Consider the following 26,943-nt stretch of genomic DNA (forward strand, 5'->3'; position numbering starts at 1 on the left):
ATGTTTTCTTTCTTCACCATATAATTTACACTCACAGTAACTCAAAACTCCACCTTATAATTTATAAACTATCATCACATAAATTTAAAGGATGAGTTAATTGCTTTTAGTAAAAAAACAAAAACACCATACTCCATTGATAGAAGTATTGTTATAACTAATAAACATTAAAGTATATTACTATTTACTAATATGATAATTTACAAATATATTACCATTATTAATAAAAATATAAACAAAATGGATATTTAGTGTGACTATGGTTGGCCAATTAGTTATTGTCAACGATTCTCGGTCCAAAGTCCAAGTGATTGAAGTGATGCATTAAAAGACTTCATTTTAAAAATGGAAAGATGTTTGGTTTAAATTCCATCCGTGACAAAAAAAGATGGGTTTTAGATTAGACTATGGGTTTTTTTCCACCTATATATGATGGATTTCTTTCTTAAGGATAGTCTCCAGGTCCGGACTGATGTGGCGAAATGATGTACGAGCTTCCTTTCGAGAATGTTCCAACATCAGTCTAGCACTCTACGGTGTCATACTTGATGAATGGAGATGATTAGGTGGCTAATGACCTATTAGTGATCTAACTTGCACTTAAAGAAAAAAAAAGTTTGTAGTTGCAATCATTTTTTGTTTGAAAAACAGAAATACGGCAAATCTTTTTTTTAAGGACTTTAATTCGAAGTTATGCGGTTGTTTTATGGGGAAAGTACGTTTGTAAGAGTGTTATTATTTCCGTACTATTTTTGGTTACATTTTCTAAAAATATTTTTTTTTTCATTTAATATACTCTCTAACTTCAGTTACAAACCATTACCAATTTGTTTAATATAAAATTAAAATGAATTTTCTGAAATGTATATAATTAATATAATGACAATGATACATGTAAACGGTATGTACTTTTACTACCATATAATGTTGAGAACTTGTTATGTTATTGTTTATGACAAGGTTTGTTGATTATATATACCTTTTGAAAGTGAAAAACCTTTTGAAAAACCTAGGGTACTGCAAAAAGTGAAAAACCTTTTGAAAATTCTTGTGTGTATAACTAGCTAGGTCAGTGTTACGAAAGTCTCTATTTCATTATCAAGCTTCCCATGGCTAGATTATGTTGACCCATCAATAGATGACGAGTTAGAATTTGAAAATGATTAGCAGTATAGAGATCCTTGTGAAAAAAATTCAAGGCTTGTTTTCCCTTGTATATTTAGGCAAATGAATAGAATATTACTCTATGGACTTAAAGGCATGAAGTACTTCTGGTAGAGAAAAGGGCGACGTTACTTTACGTTTTGCTTTACTAGAATGAGATACAGCTAAAATGGCATAAGTGGGACGGGTATTCACAGATATTGGATGTCAGTTAGATCACTTAGTATTTGTGGTATAGTGCAGTGGGTGGTCGGGTCGGTTTATGCAAGATCATTTCGTTTCGTTCTTTCCATACTTCTTTTTATTTTGACCCATGTCATTTTTCATGTTTATTTTTATCTTTTAGTTTTGTTCATGATTTTGTGAGTTTCTTGTAATGAGCCATGTTTTCTCCTCTCTAGTTCCTTACTAGTTGAGGTCTTTCTAAATATAATTCTTATAGTTCTCTCTCTCTCTCTCTCTCTCTCTCTCTCTCTCTCTCAAATTAGAAATAACAAAAAAATACAATTTGATTAGATAATTATTCGTCTAATAATAAACACGTTAAGAGTGATTTTTGAGCCCACGGACTAGTATCTCTGCCTTTACTTTATGGTTTTTTCTGTTAAAAAAGGAAAACCAAAAAATCAATGAGACAATTCATGAGAATCACGATGGCAAGCTTGAACATTTGCGTGTGTTTGTATTTTCTTTTCCCAATTATGGTTTGTATTATTTTTAGAGTAAACTATAACTTGAGTCCCTGTGATCAAAAAGCGGAATCAACTTTTAACCCTAGTTTAAAAATATAATGGCTTGACCCCCGATCTCCCTACCTTTACTTTTCCCTTCACTTTGAGTATATCTGTCAAGTAGCCATGCCGTTTCCTCTGGCGCCAGCGATAAGGGCATTTATGTAATCTTGCACACACAAGGATGCAAATTGTAATACATTATTATTTCCTACATGTGTTTTAACTAAAACAGGTAGTCCACGACGCGTTACTAGTTAAAACAAGTAGGTCACGACGCGTTAGTTGTTAAAACGGGTAGGCCACGACGCGTTAGTAGTTAAAACGGGTAAGCCACGATGCGTTATCGTTGGATAATTAACTCAACGACTTGATAATCTAACAGGTCGTCATCGACGAGATAGCTTGAAGACAAACTTATAAACTTGATTAGGAGGAACATAATTAAAATTAGGAGGAACATATTTATATTTTCTTCAATAAATGAGCCATATTGAAAATTTATCATAGAAAAGAATCATATACATTATGCGTGGTCTTGCATGCCACTTCTAGCCTCTATAGAACTTAATGAGAGGAGTCATCGTGCACTTCCATCCAATCATGATATAATTGTTAAATCATATTCATATTGGTTCATTTAGGATATAAAGGTTGAAAGAAAAGAATCATTTTATGAGGAATTTACTTATTGGTTTATTTTCCCTTATTTTATTTAAATATTACAAATTACAAATATATACAAATAAGAAATCTGGTGCTTCAAAGCACCAATTTGCGGAACCTTATTGGTGCAATGTATTTTGTTTTGTTTTACTTTCATTCGTAACGAAAGTAACAACCGACTGAATTTCAATTTTGTTTTTTGTTCTATTTTGTTTGTTTTAGTTCCGGTACCGTAACGAACGTGACGTGAATCGACCAAATTCGCGTAGACTACCACATGTTTTAGTTCCAACACTATAACGAACGTAACGAAAACCGACCGAATGCATATTTTTTTTGTTTAGTTTCGGTACTGTAATGAACGTGACGGATAACAACCATATTTGCGTAGTTTGATTGCTCAACGTCGGGGATCAACAACGATCAGGTTTTACCACCGCCAGCCCATTGGTCCACCATAATTTTTATACATTTTTTTTTGTTTTTTAGTTCCGGTACAATAACGCACGTAACCGAAACCGACCACATTCGTGTAGACTTACTACCTCAACGCTTAAGACCGACAACACCTGGTTATTACCACCGTCCAAGTTTTACCAACCTGCCCCGACACAACGTGCCCGATAAAACAATACTTTACTTACATTTGTACATTAAACTACGAATTTTAAAACATATTGTACACACAAGGTATCTAGTTGGCAATAATACAATATATTTAAAATAAACAATATATACTATTTTATGCATTGATATAAATATGAACATTTACACATCTATCCCAACTTTTCTATTTTTAGCATTTATATATTTATAACATCTATACCAACTTTTCTATTTTTAGCATTTATATATTTATAGTACGTTTCATAAATTTTAGCATATAATCGTTTATACAAGTTTTCGTATCTATACATCTACACTGATTTCTTTTCATAAATGTTTTATTTATATAAACAAGAATTGTTTACATTAATGATTCGACATTTTTTCTAGCTACCCAATGATCATTCTTTAGCCATCTTCAAGTTTTTACCCTCATAAATTACTTGTCACGGTGCGCCAATCCCCATCATATATCTCTATTGATGCTAGGAAAGAGAGGGAAGAAAAAAAGTAAATTGGATTTAGATAATCAACTTAATACAGTTAGCCGATAATAATCTCAACTTAGAAAATAGTTGACATCGGTCTCAACTTTCACACAGTTTGTTTTCATTGGACCCCTGTTAAATATAACTTAACGACGTTAAGTTTTTTCCAATTTTCAAATTGATATTTTAGAGCTTTCGTTCGGAATGAATATACTAGTCGATTGATGTGAAACTTACCTCAAAACGGTGATCCAAGCGACAAAAGGATGCTTCAGTTTCAGTGTGTAAACTTTTAATTAACAAAAATCAAGCTGTTTGGAGCACCGTTTCGAGGTAAATTTTACATCATTCAATTTGTATCCTCATTTCGATCGAATGCCCTAAAACATCAATTTGCAATTTGGAAAAAACTTAACGTCGTTACGTTTTTTTTAACAAAGTCCAATGAAAACAAATTGTATGAAAGTTAGAATCAGTGACAGCTATTTTTTAGATTGTGATTATTATCGGTCAACTGCATTAAGTTGGGATTATTAAAATCCAATTCACCAAGAAAGAAGTACAAGGTGATGTCTTGATATCTAATCGGGAAGGCCATGTGAATCTTAATCGGGAAGATGATGTGAGGCGTTGTGTGACTTCATATATTAATCATCAAAGAAATTTTGTGTGATCATTTTATAAAATTGATGTATCTTATCCAGGCTTGAGTTAACATGTTTATAACCCATTAATGTATATTAGGGGGTGTTTGGTACAGAGAATGGAATTGTAGAGAAATGGAATAGAGAAATGGAATTGCAGAGAAAGGGAATTGGTCTGGAGAATGAGAATTGACTGTTCTGTTTGGTAGTACAGAGATTTCAGTAGAGAAATATAGCTGAGAATCATTTCTCTTGTTTGGTACATAGAAAATAAACAGAAAATTATATCAACTTTATCATTAGCACAAGTATTTTTTTCATAACAAATATTTATTAAAAAATAAAAAACATATAAAAAGATGCATAAATTCCAACCAAAATATGCATTGATCAAACCAATTCACATACAAAACATAGTTTTTAAGCAAAAAACATCAACCATAGTTAAAACCAATTCACATACAAAACATACTTCAACCATACACAACTATCCCATTGAACCATCGGTATACAACTCGACCATCTCAATTTTCTCTTCTATTGTCAACGCAAGAAAAGAACGTCCTAGATCCACATCTTTACCAATCAAATGAGCTGCTTTGAACCGTTTTTTCGTAGTGATACCTGGTAAAGCTTTCAACTCATCACTAACCTTTTCATAGATTTCACGAGCCTCCATGCCTTCTTTGCTAAGTTGTTCACCCACCATCTCCCCAAATCGAAGCAAAACTTCCTTGATATCTTTGCAAGACTCTCGATATATCTCATCTGCATCCGTGCTTCTACCTCTTTTGTGCTTGCTTGTTACACTTCCTGTTTGTCATTCAGATCTATCAACATTTGGAACGGCTTCATCAACAAAATCAAAGTCTTCAATATCAACAGGTGAGCTTTTTTGCGTCTCTTGAACAACATCTTCTTCTCCAAGGTCAACTGCTTTACTACCAGTAGCTCTATCCTTACCGAATATGGTACACAATTTGTCATAGAAAGGAAATGACTTGTCACGAAAATTCACAGCACCTTTGTGAGACTACAAGACAATTACAAATAAATTAGACTAAAATTTTAAATGTTATATAATAGTTTTTTGTATACTTTATTTGAAGAATAATATTATTTTTCATCTATATAATATATTTTTAATTTTTTATTTAAGTGCGCTTTTTTTCCTTAGACCCTCGCTTTTTTTGCGCATTGTACATTTGATAACTATGATATATAGCCTTACATATACAACCCATTTACAAATAAACTGGTTGAAACTTCCACCAAATATAAAATCATACAAAACTATATAAAGCAGAAAACTTTCTTACATGAGTATCGCGAGGGTTGCTTGGTTCATGGCTGCTATATGTAACCAGATATTTCTCACCAGGAGAGAAATCAATGAGTTTAACCTGCGGATGAGCATATCGCATCAGACGGTTAAATGTAGTAGCACCGCCCCAAACAGCAGCACCTTGGCGGTGAACCGTGGCTAAGTAGGTCCCTAACGGAGACCACTGCACAAAACTTTCAGTCCAGAACTGCAGACGAATACAATTCAACATAATCAGAATCCTTTCACAGAGTAAAATAAGTTAATTAAGATACCAAGACAAACTATTTTTATTTACCGGGCGTTTGTAAACAGGATCAGCCTTCACTTGTCTTGCATCATTCCACAGAACCTCCGTATCTGATCCAGCACGGATAACAAACTGATCTCTACCTTTCTTATCAGTAAGCCAGCGTTGCAGATTCTCCTGCATTAATACACAACGACATTATCATCATTATTAAGTTACAAGCTATCTTACTAACATTTTATAATAGCCAAAAAAGGCCATAAACAAAAATCAAGTTTCACGCTTCACCCAAAAACCAACCCCTAGTGTATAAGGCTTAATCTCCGGAGGAGCCCACTCGTCTGGGACATTCATAAATTTGTCGATTTCATCAATCATGTTGACAGCAAAAATGTGTGCTCTGTCTAGTCTGTATCCATTCGTCTTTTCCTTAGCAAGTTCAGCTTCCTACAAGAAGATACAGCCACAAAGCAATGAAAGAGATTTATTTAAAACTTGATAAAAATATAACTAGATTTTTTATTGTCAATACCTGTGGAGTATTGTACTCAATGAAGCAATAACCTAGGGTTTTACCGGTGTCTTCATCAACAGGCATCCAAAGCCCATTTTCCTTAATAACTCCAATTTGGCTGTAGATTTTACGAACCACACCTTCAAGCTTATCATACTTTTCTCTAGGCACAACTGGCAAATTATCCACAACAATAATACTCCCAAATCCAGCATGAAACTCCAATTGATCCCCCTCATTTAGATCCTCATCATCACTAAAATATTCAAACACACAATAAAGATACAAATTAATAACCAAAACAAAACACTGATATTCAAAACTCATCATACTAATAATCACTTGTGTACACAAGCATCAAACATGCTTACAACGAATACTCAAATTCAAAACAAAAACACACAAAATAAATCATCATTAAGCAATTAAATACTCCATATGCATACATGTAACCACTTAAATTAGGATTTGCAGTTAATAACCTCTAAAAACACCAACAAATCAATTAGCGGCAAACTATTAGGGTTTTAACGGCCGTCATCATCAATTATTACAATTTTAACACAATACGTACATAAATCAGTGTATGTATCAACGGTTGGTTAATTTATAACTACCTAATGATGCCGCAGTCTTCACCGGGCGGGAGGCGGATGGAGTTCCAATCGACTGCAGATAAATCGATGTTCAAACGAGCGGCTTCAGCTCTTATAGCTTCCATTGACATTACTTCCGCCATGATTTCGACAGGTACCGTAGATCGAAGAAAGGTTATAGTCGGCCGTTGTTTTATCTGATTGATTTAGCGAAAAGGTTATTGAAGGAATAGGTGAATGTTGCAACCGATTGGTGAGTGACTGTCGAGATAACAATTAACAGGAGGCAATTGGGTTGCGGTGCTATCCTTGCTGAAGGAGGAAAATGGGAGAAATGAAAAAGGAGGAAAATGGGAGAAATGAAAAGGAGGAAATCAATTCTCCGCTTTTTTTAGAGAAACAAAATCAGAGAAATGGAAATGGTTTGTTTCCATTTCTCACCTCTTTCTTTCATAAACAAACAAGAGAATTTTTTCCAATTCCATTTCTCACCCCTCAATTCCCTCTACCAAACACCCCCTTAGAGTTTGGACGCGTTTGGTCTGCTCATCAATCCGTTCTAAAACTTATAACATTAATAAGAAATTTTGTTTCTAGATAAAGAAATTATGTTGATGTTATATATTTTTAATTAAGAACAAAATAAAACAAGAAATTCAACATAGTGCAATCTACTTCTCTTGTTTGTGGAAGATGACTTCGCAACCCACAACCTGATTACACTGAAAGTCATATACAAAATCATGAATGTTTATATGAGAACTTTAAATTAAGAATATAACTTTAAACTATAAAGAAAAATGCATTTCAGTCCTACAAATTAACTTTTTAAATAAGCTTATTTCTAGCTTAAGATAAAAAAAATATAAAAATAAACATGGTAGCATGGCTATCTAAAGCTTATAATAAAATATTTTTAAATAGGGAGAAGTACATATATTTCTTACTTATTAAATAACCTAATTATATATATCTAATTCAAAACTTAAGTTACATACTTACCCAACTTATAAAACTTAATTGCATATCCCTCCCCCTTCTATCTTTCATATACTAAACAAGGTTGAACTGAATTTTCGTTCATTTAAGGTTTTTCGTAAAATTTATAAAATATGTAATAATTTAATTAATAACAAAAAAATAAGTCAAGCTCAAGCTTGAAAAAAAACTCACGAGCCGAGCTCGAGTTTTCGAAAAAGCGCTCAAATCAAGCCGAATCAACTTTCGAAAAAAAACTTCGGAACGACAAGGTGTAAGTCTTAGGGAGAAAGTGTAACTTGTCTCTATAACACGTTCTAGCCTATACCAGTTGTTGCCTCTGTTATACCTTGATGCATGGACAACTCAGCGGAAGGCATGTGACCACTTAATATAAATACCAACAACAGACTTTTATATAGATTGGTATTAGTCTATGTGCGTTGCGGCAGCTAATTAAAAAAAAAGAATAAAAAAGTGTCAAAATCGTCCTTAAGGCTTGTTAAATTATGAGACCATGTGTAGTCATAAAGCTCCACTACCAGAAATTATGCGCCACGTGGCGCCCAGTCAGAGTTATGGTTTTTTACAAAAACAGGCTGTAGTCATAATTCTCCACATCCAGGCATTATGCGCCACGTGGCGCCCAGTCATTATTAATTTTATTTGTTTTTTTAAATACTAAATCAATTAAATAAATTAACATAAAATTAAAAATTACATTAAACTTCCAAATAAAAATTACATTAAACTTCCAAATAAAAAATACATTAAACTAAATTAAAAAAAATACATCAAATTAAAAAAAAACATAACTAATACTAATAAAACTAAAACTCATTTATATTTTTCTAAAATTTTCGCTCGTCAAGTGGCTTTTAGAGATTGGACTATCGGGTCGTCTTCGGATAGCTCGTTTGATAAAACCTCGATGTCTTTGTCCATTTCATTCCTTCTAAGTAGGTCGACGACGTCCAAATTTACTTGAAGTCGTTGGGTTCCAAGTTCGTGTAAATCTTTGAGTCGAGAGTTCATTAATTTGAATTGGCTTTTCAATTCGGGATTCGAACCTGTTGCCGACGACGAAGCGGCCCCTTTCCCCCTTCCTTTGGCTTTGGTTCTTCTACCCCCCGACCGAGGCATCTCGGTAGTATTCACGGGGTCATTATCGCTTAAGTTGAAGTTTCGAGCGTCGGAACGGGGCGTGTCTGGATCAACCGAAGACGATATTTTAGACTTTTTTTTACTCGGGCCACTGTCGGCTTCGGCCTTGGCATCCAACACCAAGCCCCATTTTGGGTGAAACCTCAATAGGTCTTTCCAAATGCCAAAGTAGTTGAAGGTCCCGCCAACCTTATGTTGAAACTCAACCAACGCGTTTTCCATGACTTTCGCGTCCGAGACACCGCTACTCCTAGTTCGATTCATCCGAGAGAAAACCGTATGGAAAGACATGCATTTGATGTTTATGTCGCCCCATTTCGACAGTAACGAATCTTTTTCTCGACGCGAGTCCCCGCCAAGGTTGTGAAACCTCTCTATAATTTTGTGCCAAAATACCCCCGCTTTTTGATAGTTTGCTAAAAAAAACAATACAAGTTTAATGTTTGTTATAAGAAATTTAAAAAAATATATATGCATTTTAAAAACCTACCGCATTTGGCATCTTCCGATACTGGCACCAAGCACGAGCACATAGTGAGCACTCGTCGATACTCCACGCTATCACCGCCTTTTTAACCCGAGGTTCGCCGGCGGGCTTCTTTGCATGTTTTTTCGAATGTCCGCGTTGGTTCGAACCGCCTACGGTCTCTGGGACGGGTTGTGTCTCCGGCACGAACTCGACCTCGGGTTGGGTCTCCGGGGCGGGTTGGGAACCCGAACCGACAAAAATGTTCGCCGTCGGGTTTTGGAAACCCGCCAACACATTTGGCATAGAGTTTTGTAAAAGCGCAAAGTACGCGGCCATTTGCGGGTCATACATTTGCGGGACGGGTACGGTTGGCGTCGGGGCGGTAGATTGGTTCGGTTGTGGATTTTGGTTGTCTTGACGGGCATATTGACCGAAACCAAGAATATTTTGGTTGTTGTTTGGAAACATGATGGTATATATTTGTGTAAAAGATATAAATTGGTATAGAAGTGGAAGGAATGTGTTAAAAAATATGAGTTTGGTTTATTTATATAGTATAAATATAATTAATATAATTTTTTTTTTAAAAAAAGCCCACCGGCTCCAAGACCAACGGTTCTTTTTTTGGATATGTGTGCCATGTGTCGCGTTTTGGATATAACGTTTGAAAAAAAAAGCATAACGCAGGGGGGGGGGGGGTACCCCCCCGCGTTTTCACCCACAACGTAACTAGTACACATGGTCTGAGACTTTCGTCTAAAAGGTATTTTTTGTGTGCAATTGGGCCATTAAGGTTTTCACTTCTTTCCAATTACATCCAAATTGATACCGCCATTATATTTTTAACAGTAGTTAAGTCGTGATTTTATTTGTCTTTATATATATATATATATATATATATATATATATATAAACGAAAGCATAAAAATCTTACGTGTCACGATGTGGTTGCTCCCCATTTTTTTGTAGTCACCAGATTTGCTTGATTTTTAAATGGAGGCTTCTCATGCATTTGACCCGAATTCATGGGTATGGGTCTTACCAAACCCATATATTCCTTAAACGGGTTATAACATATCATTAAATAAAAAATTATTCTCATCAAATTATTGATATAAAAATCCTATAAAGTAGGATATACTAAAAATTAATATCTTATTTATTTTAAAAAAGATATATATATATATATATATAATTTAAATTAAAAAACCAATTTTATAGTAAAAAAAATAAACGGATCTTGAGTCTCATCAAACCATAAGTAGATTATTAACTTTCATAAATATTATTTATAATTAAAAAAACCAATTTTATAGTAAAAAAATAAACGGGTCTTGGGTCTCATCAAAACCATATAGATTTTAAACCGGGTTATAACATCTCATTTATTTGTAAAACAATTTCAAAGTATAAGTATATTATTAATTTTCATACAATAAAAAAATATAAATTCAAAAAATAAATAAATATTAGAACAAACAATATAAAACAACCCCCGTAATACATGGGATAAAAACTAGTATATATATAGGGGAGAGATATTTTGAGAACTTGATGAATTGTAAGAACTTTAAAAACTCAAGTTTTGACCACGCATTTAATTAAATGATGTGAAATATGTGGCTGAGATTAAATATAATTAAAAAATAAATCAGGAGAAAAAATAAATATTTTTTTATGATTACATAAGTTTAAATGTTAGTTACACATGTGTAAAAAGTCGATTCGGTGTGTTAAAAAATACTGTAATTTTTTTTACGTTACTTAGACTTACGTATTACACATGTGTAATATATATATATATATAAGTTCTAGAAAGAAGGCAAGTTATTGCGAGAAGTGTGAGAAGTCAATCCAGCCAATCAGAATTTTTCTTTTGTTTTTTCTTTTTAATTAAATATAGGGGTATGATGGTAAAATTTCAAAACAGGTTTATATGGAAACTGTTAAACTTGTTTTGGAAATTTTATATATGGTAAGTATTTAAGTTTTAGAGTTTCACTATAATTCTTTTATTAATTATATATGTGTATATATTATAAAAGTAGATCGATTATTGTTTCTATGTGCACTGTGCAAATCAATTCTAAGGTCACCCTTTAATCTTTTTTTTCCTGATTTATTTAGTTTTAACTAAATTAAAAATATAAAGGTATTTGGTATCTCATCATATTTTTTTAATCCAGGTCTTGTATTTTTTTAATTGTTATCTATATCGTATCCGTATTTGGAAATCATGTTTTTCATTTTATTATAGTAGTTTTTTTATTGTTTTTTATTATTAAGAAGTTACGAATCATTTTTTATGTTTAAATTATTTTCTTATTTTATTTTAATTGTTAATCGATTTCTTATTGAAAAGCTACAAACCGATGTTTTTTATATATTTTATTAATTTTTTTAATCAATCTCTAATGTGTTGTTAAATACGTGTTGTGTGTAGGTGTATATTAATTATGTGTAGGTGAAAGTAAAATGTACTAACAATATGTGTAGGCGAACATGAATTGTGTGTAGGTCAATGTTAGTTACATGTTGGTAAAAATAAATGTAACTAACAATCTGTGTAGGCGAATATGAGTTGTGTGTAGGTCAATGTTAGTTACGTGTTGATAAAAATAAATGTAACTAACGATCTGTGTAGGTAAAAATAAGTTGTGTGTCGGTTAGAATAAAAACAAGTAACAATTTGTATAAGTGAATACGATTTATGTGTAAATAACTATGTTACTTGTGTAGGTCATTTTTTACCATTAACCTACATATACATGTTTTAAATAATAAATTTAGGAAAGAAAAATACTATGAATTTTAAATTTTAAATAATATACATAACAAATTTTGAAAACATCTGTATATGCGTATAAAAATTTAATAAAAATGAGACGTTCATTATTCTAAATGATAGCCATAAATTACATTGATTATAATTAACGTGTTATTCTAATTTAAGATTAACAACATTTAATGATGCTATAATCAATTACAAAAAAGGTACCAAAATGCCCTTTTCTTACTAAAATCATCTAAATAAAAGTATTATTAATTACAAGTATGCCATTTTAATTAATAACCATAGATCAAACACAATCAAGGGTGAAGATTTATTTCTTGCATTTCTCGCAATAATAAGATTTCTCTCTTGAACCATCCCCTATATATATATATATATTGATTTCTTTTGAGAACCGCTTTGAGTTTTAAGAACTCGAAAGAACTTAACGTAACAAATTTTTTTTTTAAATTTTTTTTACACATGTGTAATACGTTAGGGTAAGTAATGTACAAAAAATTACAGTATTTTTATACACACCGAATCGAATTTTTACACATGTGTAACTAACATTTAAACTCATGTAATCATCAAAAATATTTATTTGCGCTCCTGATTGTCACACCCCAACCTACGGCGGAAATGCCGGGGCGCGAACTGATTGTCACAGCTCTCAAGGTTACTATCATGCACAATATAAGTTTCAATATCTATTTAATAATATCAAATAATTCAAGTACAAAATACAACTTATTAAACAAACAACAACTACAAATTAAATTTTTGATCGTATCATTTCTAACTTAAATTCTTCACTAACTCTTCACCAACCTGCATTAAATTTCTACGATAACCTGCATATACGTTTAAAATAGAATTTTGTCAACAACACATGTTGAGTGAGCAACACATCAGTTTAGTTATACATATAGTATATATAACAAAATAAGTAGCTGCAACAGGTCATATGAGAATAACAAAATAACCAAATGAGCAAGTATAACTGAGACGTCGAGAAGCACAAAGGCTAACGACTGGCGTATGATCATACTAGACTGAGATTATGTTGGACCTCTCCGAATGCGGAAGCATACAAATCAAATAAGCACATAAACAAATAAGGTATAAGTTGTTAACACATAAGACAAAGTTGCAGTTTTGAGTATAAGTATGTATGAGAAGTATATTTACGCAAATGTCCCCAAAACGTGAAAAAATAAGTAAAATAGGGGGAATGTGGTACTCACCTTAGCAATAAGCAAAAGATAAACGAATGCGGTAAGAACAATAGTGAACAAGAGTCACGCTCTTCGGAAGTTATCGATGAGAAATCCTAAGTAACAATAGTTGAGGAAAATAAATAACTATAATTTAAATGGCGAATCTATAACTAGATTGAGAATCGGGAATTGATGACCGAGTATACTCTTACGAAAATTAAATATTACTTAGATTTATTATAAATTTTATTATCAAAGTTTTATCATAATAAATATGATTTTGATTATATATAAAATACAAAAACATTTAAATAAATAATTATATAGATTTTATACTTTGTATAAAGAGATTCGTTTTAATCATTTATTTTGAACTAATAATACGTTTAATGTATCTTATTATTAATAGAGCTTTCTTTTAAATACATAATGTAAATAATCAATAATAAGTAATAAATACTTTATATAACTAAAATTCTTTTATACAATACTTAATAATCATATAACATAATAAGGTTTAATATATATATATATATATATATATATATATATTCGAATTTATGTTAAATAAACAAAACCTTTTATAATCTTTATTACTCAAAAACTATATAAATATTAACACTCAATATATATATATATATATATATATATATATATATATACATCTATAGAGCAAGGTTAAAATAAGAAGTCAACTTTTCATAAAAAGTGTAAGAAGAGATTTTGACCATTGGATTCAATAAAATACATAGGGGTAAGATTGTCTATAGGTTTTTTTATTATTTTTGGAAATTAAAACTATTAGTTATTATAATTCATATTTCCCCTTTTCAATATTCCAATCTGCTATTATTGGAGAACTATTAGTTATTATAATTATTGGTGTGTTTCTGCTATTATTGTGATTTTATTATTGGTTTATGTCAAGAACAATATTTTTGGTGTTCATTATTGGTGTGTTTTTAGTGTTTATAATTGATGTTTTAGTATGATGTTTATTGTGTTTTTGTACATTATGTTCAACATAGCGTGTTTTTGTTCGTGATGTTCTTGGTGTTTTGTTTTAATTTTAGATTAAAATATGATAATCATAGATATAATATAGTGTGTTTTTGTTCTTAATGTTCTTGGTGTTTTTTTTGTAAATTTGGACTAAACTTTGGTGTTATGGTTTATAACACACTGTAATCAGCAAGGTTTTACGTTATGTGTTTTTGATGTTCTAGTGTGTTTTTTCTGGTAATTCAACAAGGTTTATTTATAGTATGTAATCATGTTAAATTTAGATGAAAATATGATAATTAAATATTTAATAAATATTTCCATATATAGTATAACACATGAGACGATTATGCCCTTTAACACATCTTTATATGCCTTTAAAATAAAACATACCCTCAATTATCTAATCTTTCCATCTTAACCGTTGATTGCTAAGATCCAATGCTTTAGATTTCTTTCTACACTTTTTAGGCACTCTCATCTTTTTATAATAACCCCTCCCTACATCTATATATGTATATAGATATAGACATATGTATGTACACGAAAATACTTGCACAATATTTATTTGACACGAAACGTAATCTTAGAGTTGTCGGTTTAATACAATTATTGATATATAGCATTAGTTAATCCTTACAAAATCAATTGTATGTTTTTAAAAAAATAAAAGAGGCAAAAACGGGGTGGCTGAGGTTTGAACCCGCGACCAGCAACTCCAGAATCTTAACACCACCACCCTACCAACTGGGCTAGAGTGCTAACTGGTTACAATACAACATCGATCATTTAAAACTAAACAGACGCAGGTGACAGGTTCCACTAAGAAACCTAACGAAGATCAATCGGTTAATCCGATTCAATTAGGATTAGGGTTAATGATTAGTGGGTAAATACGAACTGATTACACTAATTGGTTACCTCTAACGATGATAGCAGACGTGTCTAATTGATCGTTCAAGAGCCAGCCAGGACGCGATGTAGATTAGGCATCAAACGCCAACGATGGTATAATTATTGATGGGTCTTCAGTTGGTGACGGGAAGAACATGAGGTCTGCAAAGTTAATTGAATTTTGGTGATCATTTACGTGTATAACAATAATCAGGTTAAGTCGGTTTCGATAATATAATTAATACACAATCAAAACGATCTCGTTTCCTAATTCACATTGTCGGTGAGCCGATTAAGGTAAGGTGAATCAAATGCACAACTAATTTCCATAATTTGAACGAGAATTAAGGCACAAGATACTTAAACGGGTATGCGGGTTACCGGGTTGGATAATAGATACCTGTTGAAACCCGTTACGGATCTAGCCGCTATGATACATCGATTATACAATACGAATCTAAACGTTAAATTATTACTTTATTGATAAATATGGAAGAATACATTATGGTGGATGGAAATAACTTATGGAGAGCATAATTTAGATCTAGATCTCTCTTTCAATATGTACACCTACAAATGAGCATGAATATGCCTATTTATAGGCCAAAGCACCAATTCTTTAATTTAGTCTAATTCGTTATATCTTCATAACGAATTAGACTCCATTCGTTATGATTCCATAACGAGTGATGATAACTTAATGAACCAGCCTCCATTCTTTATATTACATAACGAATGGGCTTATAAACTTAACGAACTAGCTCTCATTCGTTATGCTACCATAACGAATGAGCTTATACCTTAACGAACTAGCCTAGCATATAACGAATGGACCTCATTCGCTATACAAACCATAGCGAATGGACCATTTACAATAAATAAACAATCTAGACTATGTATAACTTATTCGAATGCTACAGACAACCATTTCGTGCACTAACAGACACCCCCTTTTCCGTAGCTATCGAATACTTTAATCTTGAATACTTTAACTGCAAATCACCAGTCACAAACCGTGCACTAACAGTTTGGGTTATGGGTTGGATGATATAATCAGATTTTTTTGCAATATGGTCCTTCAAATATGGGCGTGGATGTATATCAAGGTTAAAGGATGGTTAAAGGGTTAAAAATGCATATGCTTGAAAGTTGTTTAAATATATTAAATAATTATAATAACAAATATTAATAAAATAATAATTACTCGATAAATCTATATTTTTATCGATAAAATTTCCAGAACATAATCGGGTCGGGTAATGGATAATAAATATCAACTTAGAAATCCGAGTTGCTACACTCATTAATGTTTTAATCAAATTTATTCCCAATCACAAATTCAATACTCATTTAATTGATTGTGTGGTCTATCTTAAGTTCTTACAACTCATCAAGTTCTCAAAAGATCTTTCACACACACACATATATGTGTGTGTGTGTGTGTGTGTGTGTGTGTGTATGGTGAGAATCTTAAGAGAACCCTTTGGATATTAATAATTTTGAGAACCATTTTGAACCATTAAAAAAAACCTTTAAAAATTATAAAACAAAAAAAAACAAAAAAGTCTTAAATTATTTCATTCCGGTTTCATAAAAAAAATTGTATTATACATATGTGTATAATTTACATTTAGTCTCTGGTTATGTAATGTACACATATGTACATTATCATTTACCTTTAATTGTGCATATGTGTATATAAAAAACATGTATGTACATACTATGCATATATGTATAATTTAGCTAAACCAAGAATTTTTTAATGAAACCGAGATGATAAATATGAATTTTAGTTATTTAAAATTTTTGATTTTTGTGTTTTTTTTTTGTTTTATGATTTTTTTTTATTTTTGGGTTTTTTTGGTTCAAAATGGTTCTTAATTTTTAAATAATTCTCACATGATCCTAATTATATATATATATATGATGAATATCATTGCAGAACTCTTAAATTATTCAAGAACTTGAAGGAACCTTTGAAAACTAACGCTTTTTATAAAAATAAAATTTTATGTCAATGTTATTTATATTAGTTTTTTCTTTTTTATATCTATATTTACGATTACAATTTGAAAATTAGATTTTATACATATTTATGTTTTTTTAACACATATGTAAATTTGTTAGTACATAAATTTTACATACTTGTGATTAATATATGCAATCAAAAAATTATATATAAAAGATGATAAAACTACTCTTAAATAATGTTAATATAAAAAAAAATGTTTGGTTGTTATGAGTTCCTAAGAGTTTTTAATTTTTTTAGAGTTCTTAAATGATACTAACATATATAATTTATATATATATATATATATAATAGGGGACGGATCTTGCGAGAAGTGATATTACAACGAGAAGTGTGAGAAGTGAAGGTATAACTCCATTAATCTCTAATTTCACTCCATTTCATATGATGTTACATACATATATGTAGGTTAGTTGTATTTATGTCATAATTACACATTCAAACCTACCTACAAACATATAAATGTACCGAGCCACATTCAAACCTATGCACCTACACACATACATACACATATACAAACATACGTACACATATACAAACATACGTACATACACACATACACATGCACATACACAACGCACCTACACACATACATATGCGCATACACAACGCACCTACACATAAGAAATTGAGTGAAATTAGGGATTAATGGAGTTAAATTTTCATTTTTCGCTGTAAAAAAAAATTTCTGAAATGATCAAATACCTATATATATATATATATATATTAAGTCATAACCTACCATCTATCTCTGTCTGATTGTCTTCCAACCACCACCGCTGACCACCAACCAACCATCAAAACTACCAGCCATCAACACACACAAAAAAAAAACACAAACAAAACTTGTTTGGTTGAATTTCAAGTTATTAGATTGACAAGTTGAATTGTTCCACCAAAATATGACTTATAAAAATATCAACTCTAGCTAACTTACATGCATAGATTATGTAACACGAACACGACCTTTTCTTCAAATACACCAAAGAGGTTGCAACGTTAGTTGATATTAAGAAGGTATTCTCGGGTCTACCGGTTCATTTAAACGCGTTCAGCAGATTAACTTGAACACCGGCCAATTTTTATTAAACTTGTCTATTCGAACACGGCATGTTTTTCAAAAAAGTTAAATACGACTACCTAAAGTGTAATTATCTCTCGTCGTGCTCGAGTTATATCGGAGCCGCCACTAATATAAAAACCAATTTATACAAGAACACCATAATATTTAATTTGAGAGAATGATATATTTAATAATAAGTCTGTGAGATGCTTGGCTATAACTTGAGGAATTATATATCAAGATTATAAAGAACAAACATAGAATAGATTTTGTTAATCACAATTTCATATTTTGATTATAAAGTTGTATCGTATAATTAACAATAATAAATAGAGAGGTTAGGACATAGACACTAGTTCTCTCTCTCTAGCCTTTACATCCTTTACTGTCGTACAATCAACCTTTTATAAAGATTACTAGAAAACAACAAACAAAACGATATACTATTTCTTCAGTTTAATATATTAAGTTGGTGCGTGTGCCAGCCACAAGCAAATGTATGTAATTTATCAAGTTGGGGGTACAAAGAAACAATTTGTGGCAACGCACTTATCTATCTATGCTTTAATTTTAATATAGAGACAAGTCCAATAACTTTTCTTTATATCGGAATAAAAAGTTGTAGAATAAAATATTTATAATCCTTTTATGAATATAAGTACGTTGATAAGTTAAATAATTTCTGAAAAATATTTACACATTATATAATATATGCTATATTAAATTGAAAAATTAATATAAGTATAAATTAATATAAGTATGTTTATAAACTTGTTATATTTAGGGGGAAAAAAGAAATATATTTTTATTGTAAAAATAATAATAATGAAAGTTTTTTAAAACAACAATAATTAAACGACTTTATAATACATTGCGTTTAAACAGGGCCGGCCCATAGGGGTGGCGGGGTGGTCGACGGCCACATGCCCGACACCCGTTAGACCCGATTTTTTTTTAAATTATATTTATTTTTATTAAAAACAATATGTGTATATAATGTTTAAACTCAATTACATGACCACTAGCTTGGTCAAGTGATAAAGGGGTATTACTCTCAACCAAAAGGTTATGGGTTCTAGTCTCATTTCAGACATGTTTAATCTTATTTGTATTCAAGATTTTTACATAACTCAAATTATAACCAAGTAAATCCATATAAAAATTTAATTGTTTAAACCAACAAAATACTCCCTTTTAATTAAGGCCCAAAAAAATTTCGTCTTCGGTCAAAAACCTTTTTTTGCTTTCTAGGAGTCGGGCCTGCGTTTATATATCTAGTGTTGGGTCTTAGACTGCTTCTTTTATCAAATATAGCAAAGTGATTTTAACAATATGTGTGAAATTGTGCGGAAATTGAATACTTTCAAGAACTGATCGTACATAATTTTAAATTTATTCATTGTAAACAATAATGGAAGTGATTGAAAGAAAAGCTATTTGCTATAGCAAAACAATAATTCAATGATTAAGTGCGAACGATTGATAGCTTGACTTGGAGTGAATAAACGAAGTATTGGGTTGATTCAACTCATTGTTTTAGTTGTGTTGTCTTTTATAGGGATAATTAGATTTAATCAAATGTACAACTGAATATGCATTTATTGGGCTTTGTTCTCTGAAGATTCAGCCTTTTGTCAATATGGGACCTAGTTGCCTAGCTGTTGAAGACGTGGCTTGAGGCTTAAGTTAAACCAACAAATTTTTTAAGCATAGGATTGGATATCCAATGAGAACCATCTGATATCTAATCATGAGGATTTGATATTTGATGAAGATCATTGAATTTCTAACATAAACATCAGAATTCTGCATGTGTTGTTGATGTATTTTACAAAACTATTTTATAGGTTATCAAGAATAAGTGATTGAAGATGGTTGCTAGCCATTAGATGATCTGAAGGATCAAATGAAGCTTTTATAATATAAATGATGGAAATCGTAGTTTTACAAGTTAAACTTGTTTGTAAGCAAATCGGGTGTTTAATTCCTAAGATTTTGAATATAATAATATTTTAATCAGAGACTTTTACTTTACAACCTTAAACTCTGATATATTTATAAAACATGTTCCAATGTCGGTCACATGCCTAGGCCCATGGAGTCGGGTGTGACATACCTATTGCATTATTATTATAAGTTGTGAAAAGAATTTAACAAAGTCATTAGCTTATTAAAATGAATTAAATATAAAAAAAACCCTTCTCAAACCCTCTATGGTTTTATAAAAATGTGATAATCAGAGTATACCATTGCGACAAGCTTATTGATATCCACGTCTAGATATGATTATATTCAACACCCGAGTTGAGAATAGTAATGTTGATGTGTTGGAAAACTTTCTACTTTTGTTTTTGTCTACTTACTTATTATTAAATTAATCGTTTTAGTTCGTTTTCAGCATATATTGATTTTTTACAGGTACCCATGTGTAGAACGAGCGAAAACCCAATGCGGAAGCCAAAACTGAACAAGACAAGATGATAACAAAGCGGTCAAAAATAAAACGAGTATATCTTAGGCTAGAAAATGAATTATGGGTTTCTCGACGAGATGAATTTTAAAATATGGTTTTCTTATCCCTATCATGTCACTAGGAATGGAAGAAGATGTCTCGCGTTTTATCTATGTTTTGTATAAGTATGTAATTGCTACATGTTTAATTTTAGGAAAATTGGATTTAATAATCCCAACTATTAACTATTGGCAAATAACAGTCTCAACTAACTAAATGCTTGCTGACTGAACGATCTTTTAACATTTTTGCTCCCAACGATCTACGACTAACGAAAGCCTAACGTTGTTAGTCGCTGGCCGACGAAAAGACGTTTTTGGCCGGAAACTCAACCTTTTTTTGTTGTTGGAAAACTCAACCTAAACACCACCACCACTTGAACACCATCACTGACAATCGCCGTCTGAACACCACCAACTTACTCACTACCAACCAACCATCACCACTTGAACACCACCGCTGACACCCACCACGTGAACACTACCACCAACAATAATCACCACCATTTGGTTAATACCAACTAACTTCAACAGTGGTTCTAGGGTTCCGACGACCTCAATAACTATGGTTTACTAAAAAGAGATTCCTAAAGGTCTGATATAAGATTCAAAAAAGGTTTGGCACAAAAATTTTAAGTTTTTTTTATAAAGTGACCACGTTTTCACTTTTTGTTATTTCAATAAAGTAATTTATTGCCTGATGAATTTTGAATACATGGTTGTGACGAGATAGCTTGTGTGCTGTTAAACCTCATAGACTAATTACTTGTTTTTGTTTTAACTTTTGTACATTGCATGCATGTTTTCCATGGCATCGTGCTCGAAAAGACCGGCTAGTTTGCTTTACAATAAAACCGGCTTGCGATTCTCATTAGATTGATAAAGTGAGTAACAAGACTATAGTATAAATTTTAATACAGATAATGTGAAAAGTATATAAACGTGATTGACCATTTGTAATAAACTAAGCTCACATATAGACAAAGAGACAATTAAGAGATTCGTATTTTAATAAGCAAGGTTAAAATAGGTTACCTCTTATCACCTTTAGCCAATTAGCCATTAATCTGGTTGCCAACATCAGCGTTCTCTTATTGAAAAGCATTTGGCCCCGGGCCCCCTATATATAATTAAATACATACTAGATGGGTGTTTGTGCGAAACGGCTGGTGTTTGAGCACAGACAAGCATCACATAACAACTATGAGTGTTCATGATTCGGTTTGATACCTTAAAACCATTTAAACCGGTCATCGTTTAGGTTTCACGGTTAGTTTTTTCCGTTAACTTTTGGTTTCAGTTATCAATGATGTAGTTTTGATTTTTGACGACAGAATATCGTTACTAACGGTTAGGCTTACAAGTTTAACTTAAAAACCATCAAAACCAGGATGTGAACATCCATACATAACATATTATTATTTTTAATTGAAAAAAACTACAGAAATACCATACTCAAATTAAATAGAATAAAATACTCGTTTTTTATAGTGCAACATTTTTCAAAAAATATTATAAATCTCATATTAGTTGTATTTTTAGTTTTAAACTTTGGCTAAGATACCTTACCAGTTTAATTTATTTAATAAAATACATTTTAAAATAACAAAATTAAAAATAAATGTGTTAAACAAGTCAATCAGTGACTCGCCGGGTTCAACCGAACATGACCCATTTTGCTAAACATGTTTGTAGGTTTGACCTGAAACTGAACCGAATCCATATATACAAGATCCAAACTCACGAATTTCGTGTTAAACCCTGTTCGTTTACACCCCTGTTCGTTTCATGTTGGGGTATGTTGCCTTCAAAAGAAAGCCCCGTCACAAATGAGTAATTGCAATCGTCTACAATGATGTTCAATGTTAGCTTGCATTTAATCTTGTATCTTTGAAGATTAGACAAGTGAATTGTAGCACTTCTAATATTGTTAAACAAATTGGTACATAACTAATCTAAACTAGTAATTTCCTTGTGTGCTTTGCAATGCAAATTTTCTACTTTTGTGATGGCAAGTTGATATATATTCGGTTGGTATTGGTTACATTTATCACTGAACCATAATTAACCTTAAAAAAATAAATTTATCAAATTAACATATTAAAAAAATTAAAATAAACAACGTTTACGCGACTGGTAAAACCCAGACATTGGTAAACCCCTAATGTTGTTGGTAAATCCTGAGGGTGTTGGTAAAACCTGAACATTGAAACCTGGACGTTGATTGTAAAACCTAAGCGTTATGACAGCGGGCCGACAAAAATTCGATCGGTACCGGTTATGTTTGTAATAGTATAAATGACTTATAAAAAATACACATATTTTGAAAAAAAAATAGTTAAATAATAAATAATATCGTCAACCATAGGCTATTAAGTGGACTAATAGGAATATTGGGGACTAATAGGCGAGAACCGATATGAATATGGTATAATAGCGGCACTCATATAGCTTATGATACGAGAAATAAAATATGTAAAACGATGTTTATGTGGTTGGTAAAACACGGACATTGCAGCAACAAATCAACTCGTTGCAGTATAAGAAATAAACCCGGATTATAATTTTGACAAGTTAACATATTTAAACAAAAATACAAACAAAAGAATAAAAAAAATATTCAAAGAAAGCAGGTCTCCACATAACCCTAAAAAATTATAAAAAATTTGTTAAAGATGTGCCTTGAACTTGTACACCATTTTTCTAGTTTCTTAAGCTCTAACAAACTAATAAACAAGCAACATGTCAAGTTATCACAATTGGTTAAACATCAAAATGATTTACATAAAAATAAAACTAAACTAATAAAATATTAAAAAAAATAATTTTGTAGCACCAAATTTCTCAATTATACTAACTAGATAATATTTATATTTAGATTTATTTAGAGTCCTAAATTTAAGATTATATAAACCAAATAAAAGTTAGGTATTGATTTGTTGAATCAAATTCAAATAGTATTTTGCAACACATTGCTGCTTTAGAAACCTTTTTTTTTAATGGTTCAAATTTATTTTGCAACACATGTAACCTGTTTCCTTTTTATTTTTTTTTCTCAACAGCAATATGATAAAAGTTGCACTATGAACATATATCAAACTTTATATGTATTGGTACTTTATGTACTTAACTTTAAACCTTTATACGTTAATAAAACTTATGTTAACATATTTTTTTATTCACTCTACCAAATAATTCTCTAAGGAAAGGAATCAAGTTAGTTGCTTATATAAAGAATTGTTGGGTTTCAACGGTGGTTCGGAACGAAAACGGATAAACCTTTTTAACCCGTTTTAGATAATGATTTCGTTTAATAGTTATTAATCAATATTAATAATCAAAGATATAAACGAACTATAAAAACGCAGCGGACGATTAAACGATTAAGCGAACCATAAACCGAAACCCAAGACCCGGATCCGATTACAACGTTAAACGAGTACGATTAAGCAATAATAAAACAACCATAGTTAAAGTAGTCGATATACCTCCGTTATCGAAACCAGGAAGACACCGAGGGCTTAACGAAATGAGCTAGACTTGGACACTGTAACATCCTAAAATTTTAATGATGAATAAAGAAAGCTATGTTTAGTGATTTCGTGTTATTAATTAATATCGGGTAAGGAGCGGATCATGGACTTAGATTAATTGAGATGGGTTAAATGAGAATGGGATCTAAGGGATATAAATATCCCCTAAACCCAAGATATCTTTCATTCCTTTCATTTTCTAATACTCCAAAAAGAAAAACACACACACCACACTTCGCCGGACGGACCAAGGGAAGAACCGGGCAGATCCAAGAGAGAGAGAGAGAGAGCGATTAGTGTGTTAACAAGTTGAACGAGATCCTAACAAGCTCAAAAAGGTATGATTCTTGATCTTTGAAGTTTAAAGATCCAAGCTTTTTAGTGTATAAGCGACCGAAAATGGTCGGGAAGCGTAGTGGGTGATGTTGAACCATAGCAAGGGTGTTAAAATCGCTCGAAATGCTGGTCAGAAACCGAACAGCGGCTGATCTGGACAACTTCGCCTGCAACTGGGCAACTTCGCCTTCAAAGCGATGAACTTCGCCTGCAAGCTAAGTTCGCCTGATGAACTTCGCCTGCAAGCTAAGTTCGCCTGATGGCAACTTCGCTGTAAAGTTAAGTTCGCCTAACTGGTAACTTCGCCTGAGGCCAAGTTCGCCTGATGACAACTTCGCCTGAAGCCAAGTTCGCCTGATGACAACTTCGCCTAAAGCCAAGTTCGCCTGATGACAACTTTGCCTAAAGCTAAGTTCGCCTAAGGTTTAACTTCGCCTAAAGCTAAGTTCGCCTAAGGTTTAACTTCGCCTAAAGCCAAGTTCGATTAGGAAGTAAACTAAAAATCTAATGAAAAATGTGTTAAGACAGTTAATGGAAATAAAATTTTTCCAAGCTGACCTGGCAGCTCGACCCCAGCCAGGGGCTCTGCCCCTTGGACCCTGCTAGGGGCTGCCGCCCCTAGACCCCGCTGCCAGGGGCGCTGCCCCCGGACCCCCGTTCGTTGTGGGTCATATAAAGATAGAAATACATTATGAGAAGTGATAGTTAATTGATACGTATACTTGTTATACAGTCAGCCGTGCACAACTGAAGAAAGGGATTACGATTAACGGTGAACGTAACCGTGTTCAGGTGAGTTTCTAGCCCCATTTATGTGTTATGTTTTCTAGCCCCATTTATGTGAATGATGTGATATGTATGAATGATTGCTTGATGGTACGTGAACGATCTTCGGATATTGCACATACTGTCAAGTTGTAACGCTAAGTATAAGGTAAGTATGATATGTATGCTTATGCGTATAAACGTGATAGAGATAATAAAAGAAGGAAATAATGATGTATGGTCGTATGGTTACGAAAAGGGGTACCGAGCCCTAATAATACTCGAGGTATGATGTATGGTTGTATGGTTACGAAAAGGGTACCGAGCCCTAAAAATACTCGGGGTATAATGTATGGAACGAAGAGGGAATCGAACCCTACTAATATTCGAAACTAGGGACCAGACCCTTATAATATCTGTGATGTTAGGGACCAGACCCTTATAATATCTGTGATGTTAGGGAATCGAACCCTTCTAATATTCGAAACTAGGGACCAGACCCTTATAATATCTGTGATGTTAGGGAATCGAACCCCTCTAATATTCAAAAACTAGGGACCAGACCCTTATAATATCTGTGAGGTTATAGGGCGAAAGGCTCTTTAAAACGTATGATTATGTATGTAAAGAAAGTATGAAGGTAAAAATGAAAGTAAAAGCACTTAAGTGTGTATGAAAGAAAGTTAAGAGGTTAAGTATGAAGTGTAAAGAATGTATTGTATGATTATGTGATTAACTAGAACTCACTCAGCGTAGCTGACTTTTAATATGCACGCAGGTGAGTAGGATGAGACAGCTGGCTTGAGCGGGGACACATGGCAGAAGAATAAGAGCCTGGCATCTGAAGACTTACGATGTTTTAATTTTAATGTTTTAATGTGAAAGACAAAGGACGTTTTGAGACAAGTTATGTAATATTGTAATGTTTTATGAAAGTTTTATATTCCGCGTAAATGTTCTAATTAACTCTGATATTTAGAACTGTGTTTATGAGTAAATCCAACAAGAAAGTAGGGTTACCGGTAACGGGGCCTTACACTCACCATCCAGATTGCCTATAAATAGTGGCTCATGTTGCATTCATCAAGTGTGCCTTGAAAAGATTTCTATCCGATTCTCTCTTATAAAAACACACTAATACTCACCTTGAAGATCTAGTGAAGAGTTTGAAGGTTTGGAGATCATCACCACTAATCATCATCATCAAACATCATCCCCATCAT

General features: G+C 32.1%; 1 protein-coding gene across 1 annotated transcript; it reads right to left on the reverse strand.

Moving 5' to 3' along the window:
• Nucleotides 1-5,533: 5,533 nt before the first annotated feature.
• LOC143577947 (eukaryotic translation initiation factor 3 subunit B-like) lies at nt 5,534-7,198 on the reverse strand. Its single transcript, XM_077061656.1, has 5 exons — nt 7,005-7,198; nt 6,406-6,643; nt 6,174-6,320; nt 5,922-6,050; nt 5,534-5,831 (listed from the first exon to the last, which is right to left on the reverse strand). Exons 1-5 carry the CDS (start codon nt 7,124-7,126, stop codon nt 5,583-5,585), a joined length of 885 nt encoding a protein of 294 aa, XP_076917771.1. The 5' UTR covers nt 7,127-7,198; the 3' UTR covers nt 5,534-5,582.
• Between the last annotated feature and the right edge of the window lie 19,745 nt (nt 7,199-26,943).

The sequence above is a fragment of the Bidens hawaiensis genome, unplaced genomic scaffold (genome assembly GCF_021521415.1).
Source record: "Bidens hawaiensis isolate Kalapana, Puna unplaced genomic scaffold, B.hawaiensis_p1.1 tig00028978_1, whole genome shotgun sequence".
Classification (NCBI taxonomy): Eukaryota; Viridiplantae; Streptophyta; class Magnoliopsida; order Asterales; family Asteraceae; genus Bidens; species Bidens hawaiensis.

Excerpts from the sequence above, each read along its gene's own strand:
- LOC143577947 (XM_077061656.1), bottom strand. The coding sequence starts at position 7,126 with ATGGCGGAAGTAATGTCAATGGAAGCTATAAGAGCTGAAGCCGCTCGT. Across the intron at positions 6,321-6,405 it reads TTGAGTACAATACTCCACAG|GAAGCTGAACTTGCTAAGGA; the intron begins GTATTGACAATA and ends ATCTTCTTGTAG. Across the intron at positions 5,832-5,921 it reads ATCCTGTTTACAAACGCCCG|TTCTGGACTGAAAGTTTTGT; the intron begins GTAAATAAAAAT and ends ATTCGTCTGCAG.